We start from the raw sequence: 20,690 nt of genomic DNA on the forward strand, positions 1-20,690 counted from the left end.
TCTCCTAAGTTGCTGTTGCTACATCCGACAAGCCATGGCGCTTTCAAGCCACATGGTACCAAGCCACCATGGTAGTCTCAGCCTCAGAGAACACACCCACGGACCAGTGGCTGAATATCTGATGCACATGGTACACTTTTCTAGAAACACTTCAGGTTTCAAAGTTGTTTGAATCTGCTCTGGAAAAAATGCACTGATGCCAAACTCCCTCAAAGCAGAAGAACAATGTCGTGTTTACAACTGTGACAATGAGTGCTTACCATAATCAACTAAAGGCTGGATTTTCAAAAGTATGTGAGGTTCCTGGTTGCATTGTTGAAGTAAATTTACATGTTCTTTCATGTTAGAATTATAGATGGACACCGGTCTGTTATTGCAGGGACATGTACTATACATTTTCATGCCTCTAAACATCACACGGACCAAAACGAACTGTGATTGGCCTCTGGGTGGTCCTTGACCAATGAAAGCTCCAGAGTCCAAGACCTTCTGCCGTCAGTCTCAAGCTGTGAAAAATACATTGTGGAGATAAAGATACTGATAATCTCTCCCTAGCTACTAGTTATAGAACGAAATAATGAATTAACATCAGTAAATATGTTTTTGAACCACGGAAAGACATCAATACACACCATATTTTAATCTTCTCTCCTGCCGGACAAAATGGCAGACTTGGCATAATGATTGGTCAGACCACCTGTCAATCAAACTCCCAGCAAAGGGTGAATTGCTGAGGTTACTGAAATAAAAGTAGTAGTACTCGGAATTCTGTTTGACACACTTTATCATGTTTACCACACCCATACCCCCCCCTAAAAAAAATCTGAAAACATTTCATGTGGGCCTGTCTATGAGCAAGACCTATATGCTTTAATCTGATCCTACTTGTCCTCCTCATTAAGACCTGAGTTCTTTCCTTTGCTATTTTTAAACATGTTTGCCATTCTGTCAGCTGCTTCCTAAAATGGCTGCCTTTGTCCTGCACTCCTCTGGGCTTCCAGTTCTCTCTCTGAAGCTTGGTGTCCGGTGAGCGGCTGAAGATTGGCGGTTTCAGTAGGAGCTTAATTAGTCTAGACAAGCGAAATTCAATTAAATTTCAATTAGGCTAACGGTGGAGGTCAGACACTCGGTGAGCTTTCGAGTAATTAAGCTGCAGGCGAACAGCTGACTGGATGAGTTCAGTACACACCCCACAGTGTTTGTGTGTGTGGATGGGGGGGGGGGGGGGGCATTATCATATCCCTACTGACCCTCATTCATTCAAACGTGTGTGTGTGTGTGTAGTAACTATCCTGAACACCACACAGGTCTGGAACTCACAGTATTCTACAACAACACAAGATTATAATCAGCAGGAATTAAAAAAACATTTAGAGGAAACATCTCATATAATTTAGCGACAATTGAATAAGAATTTTTCTCAAGGAAATGTACAGTTTCTTGTGAATGGTTGCTATGCACTAGGCTAGGGTGTTGTGCAATGTTGTCCAATGTATTTGGGCTGCTTTTACATATACATATTTACATTTTGTTGTCAAGGGTTGATTTTTTAATCCGGGGGTTGAAGTGGCATTGAGGTGCTCCATGGTTACCAGGCTGTTGCTAGGATCTTGTTGCTAGGATGATGTGGGTGGTTGCCAGGGTATTGCTATGCAGTTAATAGTGTATTGTGGAGAGTTGCTAGAGTGTTGCTATGCAGCTGTCAGTTGGTTTTATGCAGTTAACAGAGAATTATTAAACAGTTACTAGGATCTTCCTATGCATTTGCCATGTTGTGAGTGGTAGCTTGGGCATTGACTGCAGTTGCTAGGGTGTTGCTCAGATGTTGTGGGTGGTTGCTAGATGGTTGTTATGCATTTGCCAGGGAATTGTTATGCTGTTACTAGGATCTTCCTATGCAGTTGCCATGTTGTGAGTGGTAGCCTGGTCATGGATTGCAGTTGCCAGGGTGTTGCTATGCCATTGTGAGGGTGTTGTGGATGGTTGTCAGAGCATTGTTATGTGGATGCCAAGGTAGTGGCATCTGGTTGCTGGGAAGTTGATGCACATTTCTATGTCATGGGTGATTACCAGGCTGTTTAGATGTTGAGGGTGGTTGCTAGAGCATTGCTGGGATGGTAATAGGTGGTTACTATGGGTGTTACTATGCAGTTTTTAGGGTATCCTGGGTGGTTGTAATATTGTGGATATTCAAATGGGATTCACCAAAGTTGCAAGTTCAAGTGCTTGAAAAACAACAGCACAAATGGCACGGAATTATTAACATCAAACAATAATAATGCTAACTATTTTATGAGCAATCGTAATTAGCACTGAACATAACTAAAACAAAGCATCTTTTGCTTTTAGTTATGATGAAAATAGATTAGTTTGGACTGAATTAAAATGGAGGGATTCACAACATAAAGTACAAACATACATTCAAAACTTGCATTTAAAAAAAACACCAGAAGAATCCTTGGTAAGAGCGTCTGTTTAGACACAACATTGTGTGTCAGACAGAAGGAGGGGGAATCCTGAAATCCAAAACTGATCCAGTTAATCTGGACGGAGAGGGACGAAGCAGACAGCAAGCCATGTGGGACAGCAGCTAGTCAATCACAATTTAGACGAGCTGCAGCAGGCTAGCCTAGAATTACTGGAGATTATCTTCTGAGGGAGGTCAAAGGGGGAGAGTAAGACGAGCAGATCCCATAACAATGGTGGGAAATGAAATCTCTCCCAATCGCCCACTCTGATCATCTCATATATCACTGCTGGAGTTGCTATTTTGGACACAGTGTCTTAAATCGGCTTGAAGGAGGAGAGATGTCAAAAGAGGGACGGCGACAGCTTTCGAGACGTATACGGAGCTGTTTTCAGCTCGCATCCTCGCAGACAGGCTGGGATAGAGACATCCATGAAATAATCATCCGCTGGTGAAATATTTAGTGCGAAAAGGCGCATGAATAGATGAGGATCACCAGAGAGTGGGAGGAAGAGAAGTGTCAGTGTGATCTCGGGGGGATCTGGGGGAATGTGTGAGTGTGTGTGAGTGTGATCTAGCACTCTAAAAACCCGTCTTTCTTTCCTGCCCATTCCTGCAAGACCTTGTCTCCACAAATCTGCTAGAATTCCCAGGATACAGTCATTTCGAAGTGCTTGAGTTCAGCAGGTACACCTCGAACTGGCTCATTAAACGCCCTGAGAGAAAGTCCTTCCACTTTTGCTCTTCATATCAGAAGCTTTCACCTGATCTTAAACCCCATTGAATGCTGGACGTCAGGTGGCTGCTTGGGACTATCTTGGTGAGTTACTGACAATGCGGCTCAGCAGTGACAAAAGCCATTGCAAAAAAAAAAAAGGAAAAAAAAAAGGAAAAAAAAAAGCAAACACCATTGCTGTCCAATACTGGATTAGGAACTGTGGATTGGCAGGCAGAGAAAACGGCTTTTATACTTTACAGACTAAATCGGCAATGGACTGAGTTGAAAAGAAAGACATAAAAAAAGAAATGCCCTTATATTTGTGTTTCCGACAAACACAAAAGAGTGACAATAAAAGATATGAAACCTGAAACCAAGTTTAACATCCACATGTGGCCAGAATAAAAACATGTATTAAATCAAGCCAGCTGTGAGTAAAAATGAGCAAACCAGCTCAAACTATCAGCTTTTTAAAGGAGCATATGCAAATTTTGTGACCATGGAATTTGGCCATGTTTTTCACTTGGCCACCACATCAGTGCAACAGAAAGATGGCATTCACTCTCAGACAAACACACATGCACGCAATTACAAACATGAATATGGTATGGATATGGTGCAAATTCACAGTTTGTATAAAAAGTTACAGAGAATCAGAGAATGTATTAATAATCAAAGCAGCTCCAGCTGTGATAAAGTGTGAAGTGAGGAACCATTTTCAGGTGCTATATTTATTACCAGAACTAAGGCCGTGTGTCTACCAAAGCGTTTTTAGCCAGCTGAAAATGCTAGGCACTCTGCTAAAAATGCCTCGCTGTTGGTGCTTGAGAGTGTTTTGTCAGCGCAGTGTTTTTTTCAGTTGAGACTCTTTGCTTGTTATGATATGGAATATCCTCGGAAGTGTTACTAATATCATTTCACAGAAGTTTGTTTCTATATTGATTCTATCAAAAAATACAGATACAATGTTAAATATTTGCTCTGACTCTTGTTTTAAATATTTTTTTCCCGTTATTATGCTGCTTGTTTTCATCTGTTGATGTTGTACAAGCAGAATGTGTTGTATTTGTCCCACCTCTCCTCCACTATGATTGGACGGCCGGGTGAAGAGTGACAGTGATGAGCACTGCTTTTTATTACAAATGTAACATTCTTCAACTCTAGGCAATCAGTCAAAAACGCTGAAAGCTCAGCGCCTCGTTACGCTCATTGCGTTCTAAAAATGCGACGCTCCCATTGAAAACGCCAGCTAGACGTGTGAAAAAAAGCTTTGGTGGACACACGGCCTAACTTAAGTTTTAGTTGTTACGAAACGTCCATTTTTCAACCAATGCAGTTTTTGTGAATCAAAAACATTCAATGCAACCAGTTTAGCTCGATTGCCAAACAAATGACTCTTATGAGCCGGTTTGTTTTAGTAAATCTAGTCTAATTTCGGAACCGATTCATCTGAATCTGAGTCAATTCATTAGCCTGACAAGCCAGACCCACATCAAGATGTTTGGTCTGGAAACTCACCATAGACAGGGCTCAATCCGAGAGGCGGGATAAACGGTTGTCTTTCAAACTCCCTCTGCACGTGATAGGATAGCGCTACACCAAACAGAGCAACGAAGGTGAAGCAGAGCTCGCTGACTGATTAAACATTCACCGTATCCGGTCGGCTAAACTCCGAACACATCTTCCCTTTTTAAGAATGACTTCAGTGCCGTTCTTTGTTCTTTTCTCAGAGAAAAGCTTAACTCCAAGTCTTCCAGAGTCGCGGTCAAAACTGATTCGCAAGACCGCCGCCGTTCGCCAGTTTCTGTGTTTACTAGAAGCACACAAACGCAACTCGGCCGTCGTCATTATGGCTCTGCCCGCCGACTCTATACATGATGTGATTGGGCCGTCCAGATTGTGAGGAATGCAGCTCAGATGGGTATTGAGAGTTCCTAGACAACACTTGCGGGCAAATTAAATTTGCTGCCACTAGGGTGCGCCTAGATTTCTAGGCTATCAATTCATTATAATAAATTAAAACATGCAGACTGAGCAATGTAGTGATTCCCAAAAAAATGCTAGCCAAATTTTTCTTCTTGTGACTCCCAAGCATGATCTGTTATAGTCTGATTATTGTACAGTGAATCTTATGAGCTTCTTAATGAATCAAAAGCTTTGGCTGCATCCGAAATCGCATACTTTCCTACTACATAGTAGGAAACTACATAGTATGTCCGAATTAACAGTACTCATAAAGGATTAGGCAAAAAAAAAAACCCGGATGACGCTACTTCTGAAATGTGCATATGACACTATCCCATGGGGCCACAGGAGAGGATCTGTGAATGGCGGTGATGCAACACAACTGACACTTGATTTCAGACGTAGCCATGCTGCATGATGTAGTCCATTTACAATTTTTTTGGCACAAATTCAATAAATCTAAAATTAAATCTATGTCTGTGTTATTACATTCTGTTGAAAACTCCTGAGGGCAGTAAACACATTAAGTAAGAACTTTTCTTCCAAATATTTTTATCCTCAGAAATATCTCCTAAAGGAAATAGTAATGGAAAGGGAATCATTCATGAATTTTCAACCGTAATAATAATCTAAAAATTAGGAAGTAATGAAAACTACATGAAACACAAATTTCCTGCATTCAAGCAATTTGTCTGTCCAAACTGAAAGCAACATTCAATGTGACAAATATTTTGATGTGTAAAATGCAGATATATTGAACAGAATCTTCTCATTATGCCATCTTTATATAACACCATTATAGCTCAGTATCCATATAAATGTTCGGGTCCTGATACAACACACACAAGCAACCTGCCTAGAAAAAAAACCATAAATCCACACATGCAAACACAGGTACTGTCAGCAAGTGCTCAAACACACATCATGTGCTACGTGCACTAACACTCATATTACAGCCTCTTATTTGTATCATGTTCTTGTTGTGTCAAACATATCCAGACCTCCTGCAGAGAGAGTTCATGTTTCTTACACCTCACACATGACATCTATGGACTTCTCATCCTTAAACGTTGATTAAATACCAGCATTGCCTCTAGTTGATTAATATTCAGCCTTCAAAATCATGTGTTCTGTAAAGTTGTGTTCAGTGTACCAGTCGGAAACTGAAGGTGTGGCTGCAACGGATTATTAGCTTTCCCTGCCCGGCTTTTTTATTGTTATTGTTTTTGGCTCAGAAGTACGGAGCACTGTAACCCTTCTCTCATTCCACCTTCCAATCCCCCTGCTTCAGATAACACCAACCACAAAAATCCAGTGGAACCAATTACCAGTCTTCCCGATTCAGTTTGCCTTGCAAATCAGGCTTAACTCTTTCCACAGGCAAGTATGTGCAGACTCTGACACATGCAAACACACTCATTTCACACTGATAGCCTCCATCTGATTTGCACTGGATGGTGTTGAACGGTTAAATAAAACTCCTGATGGACCTACCTCTGACTGGTAAAACATAAACATTGACTGAAGTGTGCTAAGGAGAGGTTACGAGGGCCTTGCTATGTGGATGCTAAGGAGTTCTAACCCAAGGAGGTTTTAGCATGTTTCTAGGGTGTCTTGGTTGGTTAATTACTGGTCCAAATAAAAATGAGTACACTCTTAGAAACAAAGGTTCCAAAAGGGATTTTTCGCAGCAAAGCCATAGAACAACTAATTTGGAATCCCCAAAGAATATTTTAGTGAACAGCTCTTAAGAAAAAAAACTTATTTTTTTACGTAAAGAACATTGTAATCTCAAGAGTTTTTCCACTATAAAGATCCTTTTCTCCAATGAAACGTTTCTATGGATGTTAAAGGGATAGCTCACCCTGAAATGAAAGTACTCCATAATTTACTCACCCTCAAGCCAAGTGTATATGACTTTCTTCTTTCAGCCAAACACAATCAGAGTTACATAAAAAATATTCTGGCTCTTCCAAGCTTTATAATGGGAGTGAATGGTACCTTGTTTTTTGAAGCCCAAAAAAGGGCATCCATCCATCATACAGCCCCAGGAGGTTAATAAAGACCTTCTGAAGCTATATGTTTTTATAAGAAAAATATCGATATTTCTAACTTTTAAACTATAATAACTGGCTTTCGGTAACAGCCGCATGCGAGTTCCAGTGGAAGAGTGAACTCTGACCCATGGTGTAGTGTGGAGTAGATGCCTCTTGCGGTTCAAACAAATAGGGTTTGGTCAAAAAACTTCTGACATTTCTTTAAAAAAATTCTTGTTTTATGCTTCTAATTTGTGACAATTGTTTTGTTTTGCTCTTTCCTTTGCGCTTCTGTGTCCGTCAATATGTCATAAGTCAAGTTAGAGGTACTCGCGTAAGCCGTTTCCGGGATCCAGGGTTTAGAGTTCATAAAGTTATAAATATGGGTATTTTTCTTACAAAAATGCATCACTTTGTTTCAAAATGCCTTTATTAACCCCCTGGAGCCGTATGGATTACTTTTATGATCAACGGATGTGCTTTTTTGGTTTCAAAATACAAGGCCTTCAAAATAAAATGGCCATTCACTCCCATTTTAAAGCGTGAAAGAGCCAGGACATTTTTAATATAACTCTGATTGTGTTCGGCTGAAAGAAGAAAGTCATATACACTTAGGATGGCTTGAGGGTGAGTAAATTATGGGAGCATTATCATTTTTGGGTGAACTAACTCTTTAAAGGTTCTTCATGGAACCACAGATGCCAGTAAAATACCCCCATTTTTAAGAGTAAGTATGAGCAAACATAATAGTGATGCTTGGCTTAACTAGAATCGCTAATAAAAAAAGCATGTGTTTCTGTTTTCTGAAAACAATTCTCACCATACGTGGATTTGATTTCTCAAAAGTTAGAGAACAAGAAAAGGTGCGAGACACAAAAGGCAATGTTTATGCATGGTTACACACACAGACCTTTCTCACACCTTTTAACTTGTGCAGGTCATGTTTCACGGGCCATGAAGATAAAAATAAAACCTGGCTGCAGATTTCACTGGTCCTTTGGAGTTTGTTCACTGTATCATTATAGAACACATTGGATTACTCTGGCTAGGAATCTCACGACATGTTTGAATATTTGTTAAAGGAATGTTATGGGTTGAAATAAAAACTGTATACTAAGAATTTAGGTCATGCTGTTGATTATCACAGAAATACATTTTTAAAAATCTACTGATAACAAACTATGATCAACTACCACAACAAATCATTCTAAATCAGTCTCAAGGGATCTTTCATTCATTAATAAAGACCTCGGATGGCTTCTTTGCTGAGGTCTAAAAAAGGTAAGGAAAAGTGAGATTTTAATCTTAAATCTAGAGAGGTATAGGATTAAAAAACAAAAACAAATCACTGACAACCAAAAGTGGAAAATGCTAAATTTTGTAATGCTATTTTTTTCTTGATTCCGATTGAAAAGGAATGTGTTTTAAATATCTGTGATTCTGGATATTCTTTGACAGTTTTGAGAGATTTACCCTTACAATGTAAGTCTATGGGGGAAAATTCATTCATAAACACATCTGAACCCTTGTGTTGTCATATATTACAAGTTTAGGCTTGTACGCTGAACCACACTTAAAACAAGCTGCGATGTAGATTCTTTAGATTCTAGAAACATCAATATACCAAAGACAGATAACAGATAACAAACTTCCCACAGTGAGCCATATCCAACCCCACCCACATACACACCTAAACCACTCTAGATTTGCCCAAATGCTCTATGACATCTATTAGAGGGGGCGTTGAGAAAGGGTTATTACACAAACTAATAAAGACACACATTGTGTTTGATTCCTCCCACACAACTTTCTATCAACTGGCTCTTGAGGACACCTGGGTGAAGCTGAATATGCATAAGTGCGACTGAGCCTGAAGCGATGTCTCTCTTACATCCAATGGCATTATCTGTCCCGTTTGTTCGGGATGCAGGAGAATGAGAGAACGCTGCACTTACCGGGTGTCTACCCTGCGGGTACATGGTCACCGGAGGGATGCCGGCTTTGACGGGCAACGCACTGACCCTCCGTACTCCTGCGTCCCCCTCCACCAGGGGACAGATCCCCGGACCGAGCTTCGGAACCCGGCTCTGTCCTTTCTGAGCCGCAGAAGGCTGTCAGCACATCTGACGAGGGGTCCTCCTAAAACAGATCCCCTTACTCACACTTAGACTGGATTTCCCCCCCAGAATTCCCTGACGTCCCACTCTGCTACTCTCCGTCCCACAGATCAGGAGACCGGGAGAAGCAGGGAATTCAGAAGAATCAAGTCCAGCTGTCTTGTCCTTCTGCAAATGTCCCCAATAAGCAACAAAAACAAACACGTATCTCCATTCGAGTCTTCCAACCTGGTAACAGTACCTCTAAAACTACAGGGCTTCTTTGCTGAGGTCTAAAAAGGCAAAGGAGAAGGAGGAACAGGCTTTGTTTTTAATCTAAATCTAGAGAGGAGGAAAAAAAACACAGGAAAGCAGGAAAGAACAGCAGGTCACTGGAAGATCCAGCAGGCTTTTCAGCAGCGAGCCCTAGACTGTAATATATTGTGCCTGTTGGCTTCAACACAAACACGACAGCCTGCTCAAGCTGCACTTAAGGTGGACCAGGCGAGATAGAGACAGAAATAGATACCAGAACATGCGTACAACTAATTATACATGATCGTTGCTTTGAACAGCCGATAGATTCATATCATCATACAGATAGACCTATAGGGGGAAAACACAAATTTGATATCTCAGTTGTGTTTCCTAGAGTAAATGGAGATGTGCTTATTGAGTGTCCTGGTTATATTTGTAGACTGACAAAAAAACACTTACCCCAGTAATCTCAGAGTCTTTTCTAAAGCAAATCTCCATAACTGTGCTCAGATTTGCCAAATCTACAATAAAAAGAGATTTCAACATGCACTCAAATATCATCATCAAATTCTTCAAATATATTGTACTGGGTCTCAATTTATTCTTGCTAAAGAATTTTAGAAGAAATATCATATCAGAGAAAAAAATTCATACTTCAGTGAAGTATAACTGAGATCACAAAGGATCAACCTCCGAGCAATTAGATTTGCCTCAGGGGAGAAACAAATCAGAAAACAAGGGATGTGAAAGAAAGAGAATGAGAGAGATTAGGAATGATTCAATTTGCCAGCAATTCCCTGAAAGCACGGTGTGTGTGTCCAACCTCATATTTGCGAGTAGGCTACGCCTCTGACAGATGAGCAGTTATCTGCCCTGGCAAATTTAGTTGTGATTGCAATACTCACAACCTTGATTTATCCAGAATATCTTCACTTCAGCAAATTTCAGTCTCGTTTGCAACTCTTCATCATTGTTCTCCTCTCCGTCATATTAGCGTGATCTCAGAAGCGTCCCTTGTAAGTCATCCCTCTATCGGCAACACCTCTTAGGTCAGGTATTGCCCTAATCGCCGTTATCTAATTGTGTGGATTAGACAGGTAATTATTCACACGACTCTCTCCCTCCAACCTATTACTGATGCCTGTGAAGCTGGCTGAATACAAACAGACTTCATGGAAAAGACCGTCTTGACAATAATCTGCCCTGAACTGGTTGGGCTTCTGCATCCTGTTGTCTAGGTTTGAAATAAGATAAAAGGACAATTAGGGAAAGAAGAACTGGATAATGATCACAATTGCAGCATTTACATTTTAGTTCAGCTTAAAGCCACAATATATAATTTTTCCGCCGCTAGAGGTCGCTTATTTAAACCAATGGCGTAGCTTGATGACGCCTTGATTTCGGAGAACTTTTATCATCTTCCGGTCATGCGTATGTGGGGTAACTAAGCGTTGTTTTATCATATTAGAAGCATTTGAGTGTGTTGAAAGTTGTTATAATGCGACTCTGTGCGTTCGCTCGGTGGCTATGACTATGAGTACCTGTTGCACACTGCAGTGAGCTAGATCGATATTAGGCATGGTAAAACATGGTACTTGCGGTAAATCAAGAATGAGATTTACATAACAATGATTAGTTTTCTGTCGATGAATGCATCCAAAAAGTCACTCAACTCTCACTCTAAAACACGAAATATTAAAGCGTCTTTGGTGTTTCAATGGTTTCTACAAAATGAATAGAATCTATCTATCTATCTATCTATCTATCTATCTATCTATCTATGACCATATCATGGTATAAATGGGCTTGTCATTCAGAAATGAGCATGTATATAGTGGCAAATCTTTCTCAAATAATGTTATAAAAAGTTTCATGCATGTTATTATCTCCTAATATATAATTTGAAATATTGCAATCGAGACATATTTTATAAGTCGTATTTGGCAAACTTCTAAAAGCTTATAAAAGACAATAAGGTTAATGAATAGAATTTGTCGAGTGTCCTGACAGCTTTCTTGGCCAAACTTCGGTCTTATGTTTACCTAACTATAAGCGAGAGGGAATGGCGTAATATCACAAGACCCTTTGTATTTCATTTACTTTACTTATTTATTCGTGTTTTATATATAAAGCAAGTTAATTAAATATCAAAAGAGTAAATTACACGAGATAAATCGCATCCCTCACCTTTCTCCGGACCACCTTAAAACTTCGCGGCTGTGGAGCACTCGCCAGTGGTTCTCTGATTGGCTGTAGCGGCTCATCCGATCCAACCAATCAAAACGTCGGGGACCCACGTTGGCGCTCGACATCAGAGATTAACACGGACCAATTCCTGCGTTCGCGGCTACTGATTGGCCGCGGCCGCTGTGCAGGCCAGTCTGTAGGGATTGTGGGCATTGAAGTTCTGATTATTCCGCTCCCCTGCCGCTCCCGCCCCCACCTGCCAATCACGCCGCATAAATGATCACCTATGACTGCTAATGACAAATGAGCAACGTGTAGCACCTAGTGTTGACTGCCTTGAACAATTAAGCCAAATAACAAATAAACCCTCTCTTTATTTGGTGAGTCATAGTGGCTCTAAGATGATAACCCAGTAAATTAACGAGCAGATTGCTTATTAAACTGATGAAAATTCTGTCATCATTGTTCTGCCATGCTGTTCCAAACCTGCATGGCTTTTTCTTCTGTGAAACACAAAGGGAGTTATTATATCTTTACCATGGTACCACAGTGATATTTTTGTTGGGCTAAATAGTTTGGCCACCTATTGTTACATGAAATTCACTGTACAATATATATAGGCCTATGGTAACAATATTTAAAGCAATATACTAGCATTGTTACAGTGAGATGTGTGCATGTGCATATATTTACATAAGCCTACGGAGTGCACTCATGCACACAGTGATAGAAAAGAGAGACTACCTTTGTCAGTGAGATATCGATTGCTGTGATAGATGGGGTCTATTCTTCATCTGAACTAAGCTCCAATTGCTAGCGAGCGCATCAGTGTGGCCGGGCCTCCCATCTCTCCAGTAATTAACTTAAGGCTTCACCTGTTGTGGCAGCTTGAATCGGAGTAGCGTCTCGCGCCATCAAACACGACAGTCTTTCCTCAGTCATCTGCCTGTAAGCGTGTCATGAACTACAGATCTTTATCCAAAGATGCTGCTTTTCTTTATTGTTTCGCTCTCGCTGTTTTGGTGATGTAGCCCATATCGCTCTACAACGCACAGGCTGCATCCGAAATCCCATACTTCCCTAGTAGGCAAAAACAATATGTGACAACAGAAGTATGTCCGTTGTTGTCCTCATAAAAGAGTCTGAAGTGTGCATACAGTGGAGCTGGAGACTTTACTATCCCATGAGGCCACAGGAGATGATTTATGAATGGCAATGGACCTGACTCTGGTAGGTCACATGATAAGGGCAACGTGGCGAATGAACTACATCCAGATTACATTCATACTACACACGCTCATCCTATATCAATGTACTTTTTTATGACGTAATTACTTATTGCTAATAGACATACCCTGCGTCCCAATTCGCATACTATCCATCCTAAATAGTATTCCAAAATAGAATTAGTATATCCCAAATCGTAGTAGCCTATGTTGAAAAGAGTATTCCAAAGATTCCCGGATGGTTTACTATTTCCGGTCCGAATTCAAAGTATGGATCGATCATAGACAGTAAAAGAAATGGACAGAGCGATCCCATTGACGTCAACGGCGAAAAAATGAAGTCAACCTTGGGGCACTCACTTCCTGTTGGCTGAGAGAACTGCGCAGGCTCAGACTGAGGTTGACAATGTAGATGTGACGTGAGCCACGTGTGGAAAGTGAAAGCTGAATCACGTTGTTTAAATGTTTTCTCCCGTTGCTTTTGTCTCACTATGGGCTTCTCCCCATTCTTCCCCCTTGACTTTATCAGACTTTATGTCTCCACGTCCCCCCGACTTTCTCATAGACAGTAAAAGATTGCCTGCGAGCGTCTCCTAAGGTCTATACGGTAATTTCTCAACTGTGCGACGGAGTTGCGTTGGTTATGACGCAATCGTTAGCCTCAGTGTTCGAACTATACTGTGGCCTTTGGGGGAGCCCACTTTTCGGGGGGGGGGGGGGGGGGGGGGGGTGTGCATCCCTATACACAAAAGAGGACGTGTATATTCCTTCACACACAGACGAACGCGTCAATCTATTGCTTAATGCATTGCGGAGACTCTTAATATACAATTTACAATCATTGAAGAACATCTTTGATTTTAATGAAGGAAGAAAAAAACAAGAATTGATAGGTCAAAAAGTCCACAAATCTATAAACAAAGCATCCGGCTGTCTTTGAGTTCACATGAACAACGGTTGAAGTTACTCGTCAGGCTACAGAAGAATACCATAATTCAATCGATAGTCGCGCAGACCTATATCAACCCAGCCACAACACATAATTGGGAATAACATGCCTTAACACAGAAGCGACCACAGAGGCTTGAGGTCAGCCTCTTTTTCTGTTCTTCCAGAAATCCAAGATCAAGAAGTGGATATTCGTTTTTGTTTTTTCTGCGAATCTTTGCGTTGACATGTACTAAACATGAGTGGAATTTGCACCGCAGTGCCACCACACCTTGATGGTCATGACAAGAACAGCATGTATAGTTATCTTTATTGAAGTGAATTAGATTTAAACTGCCGTCATGCATGAATTAATTATATATTTTTAGCAATTTTACAAATAATAATCCACAATGATTACATTACATAAAAATGAAATTGCACCTCAAAATAACACAGTGTCAATATTTTTGAGACCCCCCAAAATTTCACAAATCACGTTTTCAGGGGAGCCCATGTCTTATTTAGGGGAGCCGAGCTCCCCCTAGCTCCCCCGTAGTTCGCACCCTGGTTAGCCTATTTTTACAAAAACAGCTTCTGCGGGGCGATAGTGTAAGATACAAGGTAACGGAGCCTTTTATGCATTGTCGTGTTTCTTTAGAAATAAACAATGGACAAATGGAGTCTTTAAACGTCTCAGATGTAAAGTTATTCACTGTCAAAGTGACTCAAAAATGAATGGGAGTCAATGGGATGCTAACAGCAGGTGATGGCTTGGTTAGCAATGGCAGCCCCTAGGGGTGGAACGCTTTCCGAGCGCTAGATTACCCCCTTGGGATCGATGGGCACTCTAACGGCTGATATTGCCCACAACCCATTGCGAGTTGGACGAGGATTCGATTAGAACTACAAACGCGGATAAAAAGCGTTAAAAAACTACAAACATGACGGATGTGCGAGTTCGACGGTTAAATAGAGAAGTTTAGATAAAGGGGTTTGAGTGACCAACTATCAATATTTAACCTGACAAAAATGTATCTATTCAGTGTTGTCCACATTATATTTCACCTGCAGCAGCATTGTGAACTTTTTTAGTGACACGTTTGGCCATTAACTTTTAAATGCATGATATTTAAACTGCAAACACACGAGGAGAGTCTCTGACCCACAAAGACCCACACATGGCAGATCAACGAGCGGCTACATTTCTCTCCGATACGGTAGGAGATTCAACTGAATGTGGAGGATTTGAACTGTGACGAATCTGACGATGATTGACAGGGCAGATAAACGGTGACGGGATGCACGTAAAACTAAGTGACAGAGTTCGTTAAAAATGGCGAAGTAGTATGTCCCGAAGCTTGCATACTTTTCTGCTACACACTCAAAAGTATATACCTTTTCTTCACAAAAAGAGTACATACTTTTAGGACGTAGTATAAGTAGGTGAATTGGGACGCAGCCATACCTTGAGACCGGTGTTGTGCCGGATTTTGACCCCCACCAGATTATTACTCCCCCCATGTCCCCAGTATGGGTAGGTTTAGGATTAGGATGTGGAGTTAGGTTTAGGCGATCATGTAGTGCTTTCAAACAATAATCTGGCAGGGAAATTCAGCACAACACCAGTACTGATATGACCAGAGCCATCTAAAGCATGGGCGGTGCCCAGTGCGAGGTAGCAGACGTGGGGCTCTAATAGCATTCCGGAGGGGTGGGTACCATTCACAGTTCCATACCGGGGGTTGGGGAGCCTTGGTTCGTTTGCCGCTGGGCCACATGCGGTAGCACCAATTGGCAACCTTCCCTAGTTTCTGTTGAAGCCATCACAGAAGTAACTTCAACTGCAATTCATCAACTGGCCACTAGGGCCATGCTCCAGAATGGAGCAAAATCCCATTGAGCTACATGTTAAAATAACCAACTTTACAGCCTGGTACAAAGAGTGATTTTGGTCTATACAGCAAATTTTGCCCTTCATGACAACTTGGGGGGAGGGGGGGGCATTTTTTTAAAACTCATTTGTTTACATTATATAAAGCCTTAAAGTTCTGCATAATTAAGGGTGTGGTCACGTTGATTGACAGGTGGATAGCCATTTATCCGCTGTCTGTTAGTCATCGCATTCCCTCAGCTCTGTCCACATCCCGCCTCTTTGCCCATTTTCTGTTATCTAGGCATGACGCGCTGCCAAGATGGCAACGGCCAGCTCGTTCACTTTAAGCTTCAGAACTGCTTTTCAGAATCTTACGGGTGATGTCACGGACACTACGTACATATTAATTAACAGTCTGTGGGATTGCACTGCCCCAAACATGGTCCTGGGAGCAACTGTTCTTACAGGTGTTTGCCAAATTTTAAAAGAAATTCATGCAATCAGGATTTTTGCGTGAGGGCACAGATTTCCAAACGTGCTCAAGAATGTCACATGGATTCGCTGAGCTGGCGAACAGAAAACTGCTTGGTATAAAAGTGAGTTGAGCTGTGCTTCACACATCACTACACTAGCAACAAAAGACAATGGACCTTATTTAAGATATGATCAATGTAGGGCGAGTAGTATACTTGTTTGCCGTTCTGAAATCAACATTATAGATTTCCTGCTGGGGCAAGGTTATTGAAATCTACCATGCCAACTTCTGAGGGAAAAAAAGTTTTGATTTGCTCACCTATCAACCATCATGCATTTTGGCCTCAATGATAATGGAAACGAACCCAGCGAATAAACCATAAAATCCTAAGTCTAAACGTTTCCATGTTTTTAAAGCAAAAGTGATGATTGACTGCATTCAAAATAATGCTGTATTTTTTTTAGAATCGCCATTGTGCACTGATCAAAGTGACGTAAACACACCTGACGCCTTAATTACGACTTCCAAACTCGCACAAACTTCCCATGAGGATTTGAATACAGGCAGCACATGTAGTGATATCCACAAGCTGTATAACCTTGCAGTTACAGGAAATAGAGGACGTTGGCCATGAATTATGACTGATCCTTTGCTGTCCTAGAGTGTGATGGATCTGAGTGGAAGATTTTGACATTGTGAAACACATTTGCAAATTGCATCATGTTGGAGACTACAAATGAAAGCGAACGTGCATCAATATGTATAAATCTGTATTAATATCACCCTAAAATGGCATTCACAACCCATTTATTTCTGTAATAGGATGTATATATATGTAAAATAGGATATTTAATGAAGGGAAAAAAGTAGGATGGGACTTTATCCAATGGAAATTGATTGGACTGTGATGGCTGAAGGTGAAGGTCACACATACATTATGTTACCTACCACAGTAGCCAAAAACACATCATATAGTTTTGGCTAATTATCATAAACCAATGGCCAAGGTGAAACCATCATGAGAAATTTGTTTAAAGGTAGAGCAAGTAATTACATTTGAGACAAACATATTATTTACAATAACATGCACAACATGATTAGGAACATTTATTAACTCTTTCCCTATGCTAGTGTTTTGTAAAACATATAGGTTGCCAGCCAACGGCAGCATTTTTGATCATTTTCACAAAATTCATGGCCCCCAGAATATTTGGTGGTTTGAACATGATCAACATGATACTTCAACAGAAAGAACAGAGCTTCTACTTTTAAACAAAAACACTATTTTATTCCAGCTTCATGCATTCTTTTTTTATTAAAGGGGTAGTACTTCAGCACTGGGAAGATGAATCTGTATTTAAACTGGGTCATCAATGCAGTAGAAATGTGAAATTATTTTTGAATTTGGTGCCTTCTAGACTGAGAAAAGACAGAAAATGTATTTTTGTCTCATGGGGATAAAAGACTACAATTCCCAGAATGCTTCGCTGCCCTGTGAGGCCATTCCCAAAGCCACCTACTGGATTACTGTGACTGAGTTGGAGAAGACACTACAATTAAAAACTGAACGTGTCTGTTCAATATAATGAGTGAGTCACCGCGCTAGTATCACAGCACTGAGCACTAACTGCAGGAGTCAGATAAATGAGCTGACGAGCTCTCGTGATGAGAGCTGAGGTAATCGCCACTACACTCGCGATATACATTAAAAACGCAAGTTCAGTCTGGTGCGTTTCAGTTCATGCCTTTGCAAGCTTAACTTTCATAGAAATTAATTTGAGAAGTTAAAAGACTTACATTGCTCACCATAGCTCCGTTTAAGTGAGTGCCTGTAGCTGCGAGCTGAGCTCTGAGTGTGATCTCCCATCCCCCATGCGCGAGTTCAAAACATGCGGAAATGGCTCCCTCTGCTGGCTGTAGTCTTTAGCCTTTGGCCAAACATTCCTCCTATGTTGCAAATATCGTCAATTTGCATCATTGGAGGAATTTTTCCAGAAATAAAATGCATAAATCTCTTGTCTCAGGAGGATATGAGGGGGAAAAGCACATTTATTTGACTATACTCCAGGGTTTCTACTGATACAAAGCCATATGCTTATCGCTGAAGTAACCCTTTAATTCTGTGGGTTCATAAAAATGTATCGCTTGTTTTGGCTTTTTTCCCCGTGTTTTGACAAAGTTCCTTTCAAGGAAAGTTTGTTCACTTGGCGGCCATATTTGCAACGCCTCCTGGAATCTATTTCAGACATTAAAGACCAAGTCTTATTTGAATGGGGGATTCCCGGAATGTCAAAAACTGCTCACCGAACTCACAATTAATTAATATATTTCAAATCATAAATGTTCCTATTATCAAATAGCATTTAAAAAAATCGTATTATTCAGACTAGACGAGCCAATGAGCATGTGCAGTTCTAAGCGTGAGTCTTGGGTTTCTTTTGGAACCAGAGTTTCTAATTGCAGCTGCAGTGACAATGACTTTACCAATCGCCGATTGGATCTTTTACATTAGAAGGCGGGATTATTCCACCATATTTTGAGTTTTGCCCATTCGTAATAGTAGTCAACCGTCTTTTCATCAGGGCATTCAGTACTCTTTCAGAAAGTTGCGTAATAGCGACACCTACCGAATAACAAAGACAACAAGGAAAGCTGGAAGAATAGTTAAGAAAGTAAATAGGGTCAATTTTTATTTCACATGACTGCACTGAACACAAACTTATGCTGAATGAATATGTCAATAGACACTCGATCTCTGCTATGTTTCTAATTCTCATCTCTCTTTCTCTTTGGCTTGCTCTAGTGCATTATGTAAGTGTAAAATGCACATGCGGAGGTTTTAGTGACCAGATGTAGTGTGTGTGAGAGAGAGAAAATGGAGCTTGTGAAGGAAAACAGGGTTTGTGAAATAATCAACAGAATGAGAGAGAGGACAGAAAGATGAAGAGAGAAAGTGTATGCGCTCTGCCTGGGGGCCAGACAGTGCGAGTAAACACTGAAAAATTCCAGATAGCGTGTTTTGAGAATCCAGAGGGAATTTTGTGGTTTAAATGGCCTAAAAAACAGCTCGGCTTAAACTCATAGGGGAAGTGAATTAACAGGCAGAGAAGAGGATTTATGCGATTTATTATAGGCACATGTTTCAGTCTGAGGACACAACACAGCATGCAGCAAACAAAGGCAACACACACAAGTTAGGAACGCAACCGCAAACAATCCAGATCTGAAATTCAGTCTGGTCTGCAATAATAATTCGTACATGAGTACCCCAATAACGTGCTGTAATAAAACGCTTGTAGCCTCAGTTGATTTGTGCCAACATTCCCTCTCCTCCAGGATTTGAACATAATCAGTTACATCCTAAAATTGTAGCAGATGTATCTGGCCCTCATGGCCTCAGAATCCACAACCCTAATTTCTTTCCATTAGTGGGTCAATGCGGCGAGAAGCAGCACCAGACTTTTATTTAGGACACGTTTTACCTTCCCATGATCCCCTCTGAGATCCCTCCTGGTATGAAGACAAAGGGAAAAATGTGTTATATTTGTACAGAAATATTTATAAAGGCTGTAAACAAAAGCACACCACAATTGTATCTATTTTTAGTGGTCGTTTATTTTAGTGGTATATGTATCTAACCTATTTTATAATTTTTTTTTAATCTCATTTGACTTTTTGATTCATAGATTACATATTTCAAATGGATTATTTATTCAAATACAACGTTTTTTGGGTGTTTCTTAATTTTTGTAGCCTGACGTGGTCATACTCAATTCCAGTCAGAATATGAGTCTACTGCTCCATTGGGCTGTGATTATGTGGCGTTTCAACTGAACCAGGAAAGATATTAATTGGATAGACCTACAACCAATCAGAGCAACGAAGCGACGCATTGTCAAATGTCAACATAGTTCAACTGCACTGTGTTGCCAAGTCCGCGTTTTGTCCGCGGGTTGTTTTCTATGTCCGCGGATTGAAGCGACTATTTTGTGATATATAGACCCATGAGTGCTAATTTTAGCAGGCAACCTTGCCAAAATAACACACATTTTACCCCCGAATGCCATTTTTTTCTCCGGAGAACACCCAGAGAAGCTATTGTTTAGGGCTAGTAGTTGGCGGGTTTTGTTGTAAAAACTTGGCAACCCCCGTCTGCACGCGAGCTGAAATCAGACTGGAATAAACGATCTTAGCCGGTGTTGTAAAAAAATAAAATAATTTAATGATACACAGAGTACATCCCCAACATGATCATCATTTCTGAGTGAAATTGTGAAGGTGAATGCATATACAAGCAAGCTCTCCGTTTAGGATTAAAACAAATATAATCCAAGCCCCTTTGATGACGTGCATGATTACGTTACTGTTGATCATCTGTCCGTCATCGTCTAAAGCCCGCCCTGATGATTTCATTGGTCCGAACAGTTTCTGTTCAGAGATAATTACTCCTCTATGGAGC

The 20,690-nt window shown here is 40.7% G+C and overlaps 2 protein-coding genes across 3 annotated transcripts in view; one reads left to right on the top strand and one right to left on the bottom strand.

Moving 5' to 3' along the window:
- The window catches only part of tle2b (TLE family member 2, transcriptional corepressor b), a 54,889-nt gene extending 44,362 nt beyond the window's left edge, over positions 1-10,527 (bottom strand). The window contains exons 1-3 of one of the 2 annotated variants that reach the window (XM_067416005.1): positions 10,446-10,527; positions 10,000-10,061; positions 9,142-9,888 (exon numbers count right to left, since the gene is read on the bottom strand). In XM_067416005.1, the coding sequence (XP_067272106.1) occupies positions 9,142-9,165 (24 nt within the window). In that variant the 5' untranslated portion in view covers positions 9,166-9,888; positions 10,000-10,061; positions 10,446-10,527. The remainder of the gene's footprint in view (positions 1-9,141; positions 9,889-9,999; positions 10,062-10,445) is intronic. The other variant, XM_067416006.1, reaches the window with a different exon arrangement.
- The window catches only part of LOC137040417 (guanine nucleotide-binding protein subunit alpha-14-like), a 168,715-nt gene continuing 152,690 nt past the window's right edge, over positions 4,666-20,690 (top strand). Inside the window, exon 1 of the mRNA XM_067416009.1 lies at positions 4,666-4,801. The gene's annotated coding sequence lies outside the window, so the exon portion shown is untranslated. The remainder of the gene's footprint in view (positions 4,802-20,690) is intronic.

Source organism: Pseudorasbora parva, chromosome 14 (assembly GCF_024679245.1).
Source record: "Pseudorasbora parva isolate DD20220531a chromosome 14, ASM2467924v1, whole genome shotgun sequence".
In the NCBI taxonomy this organism is placed as follows: Eukaryota; Metazoa; Chordata; class Actinopteri; order Cypriniformes; family Gobionidae; genus Pseudorasbora; species Pseudorasbora parva.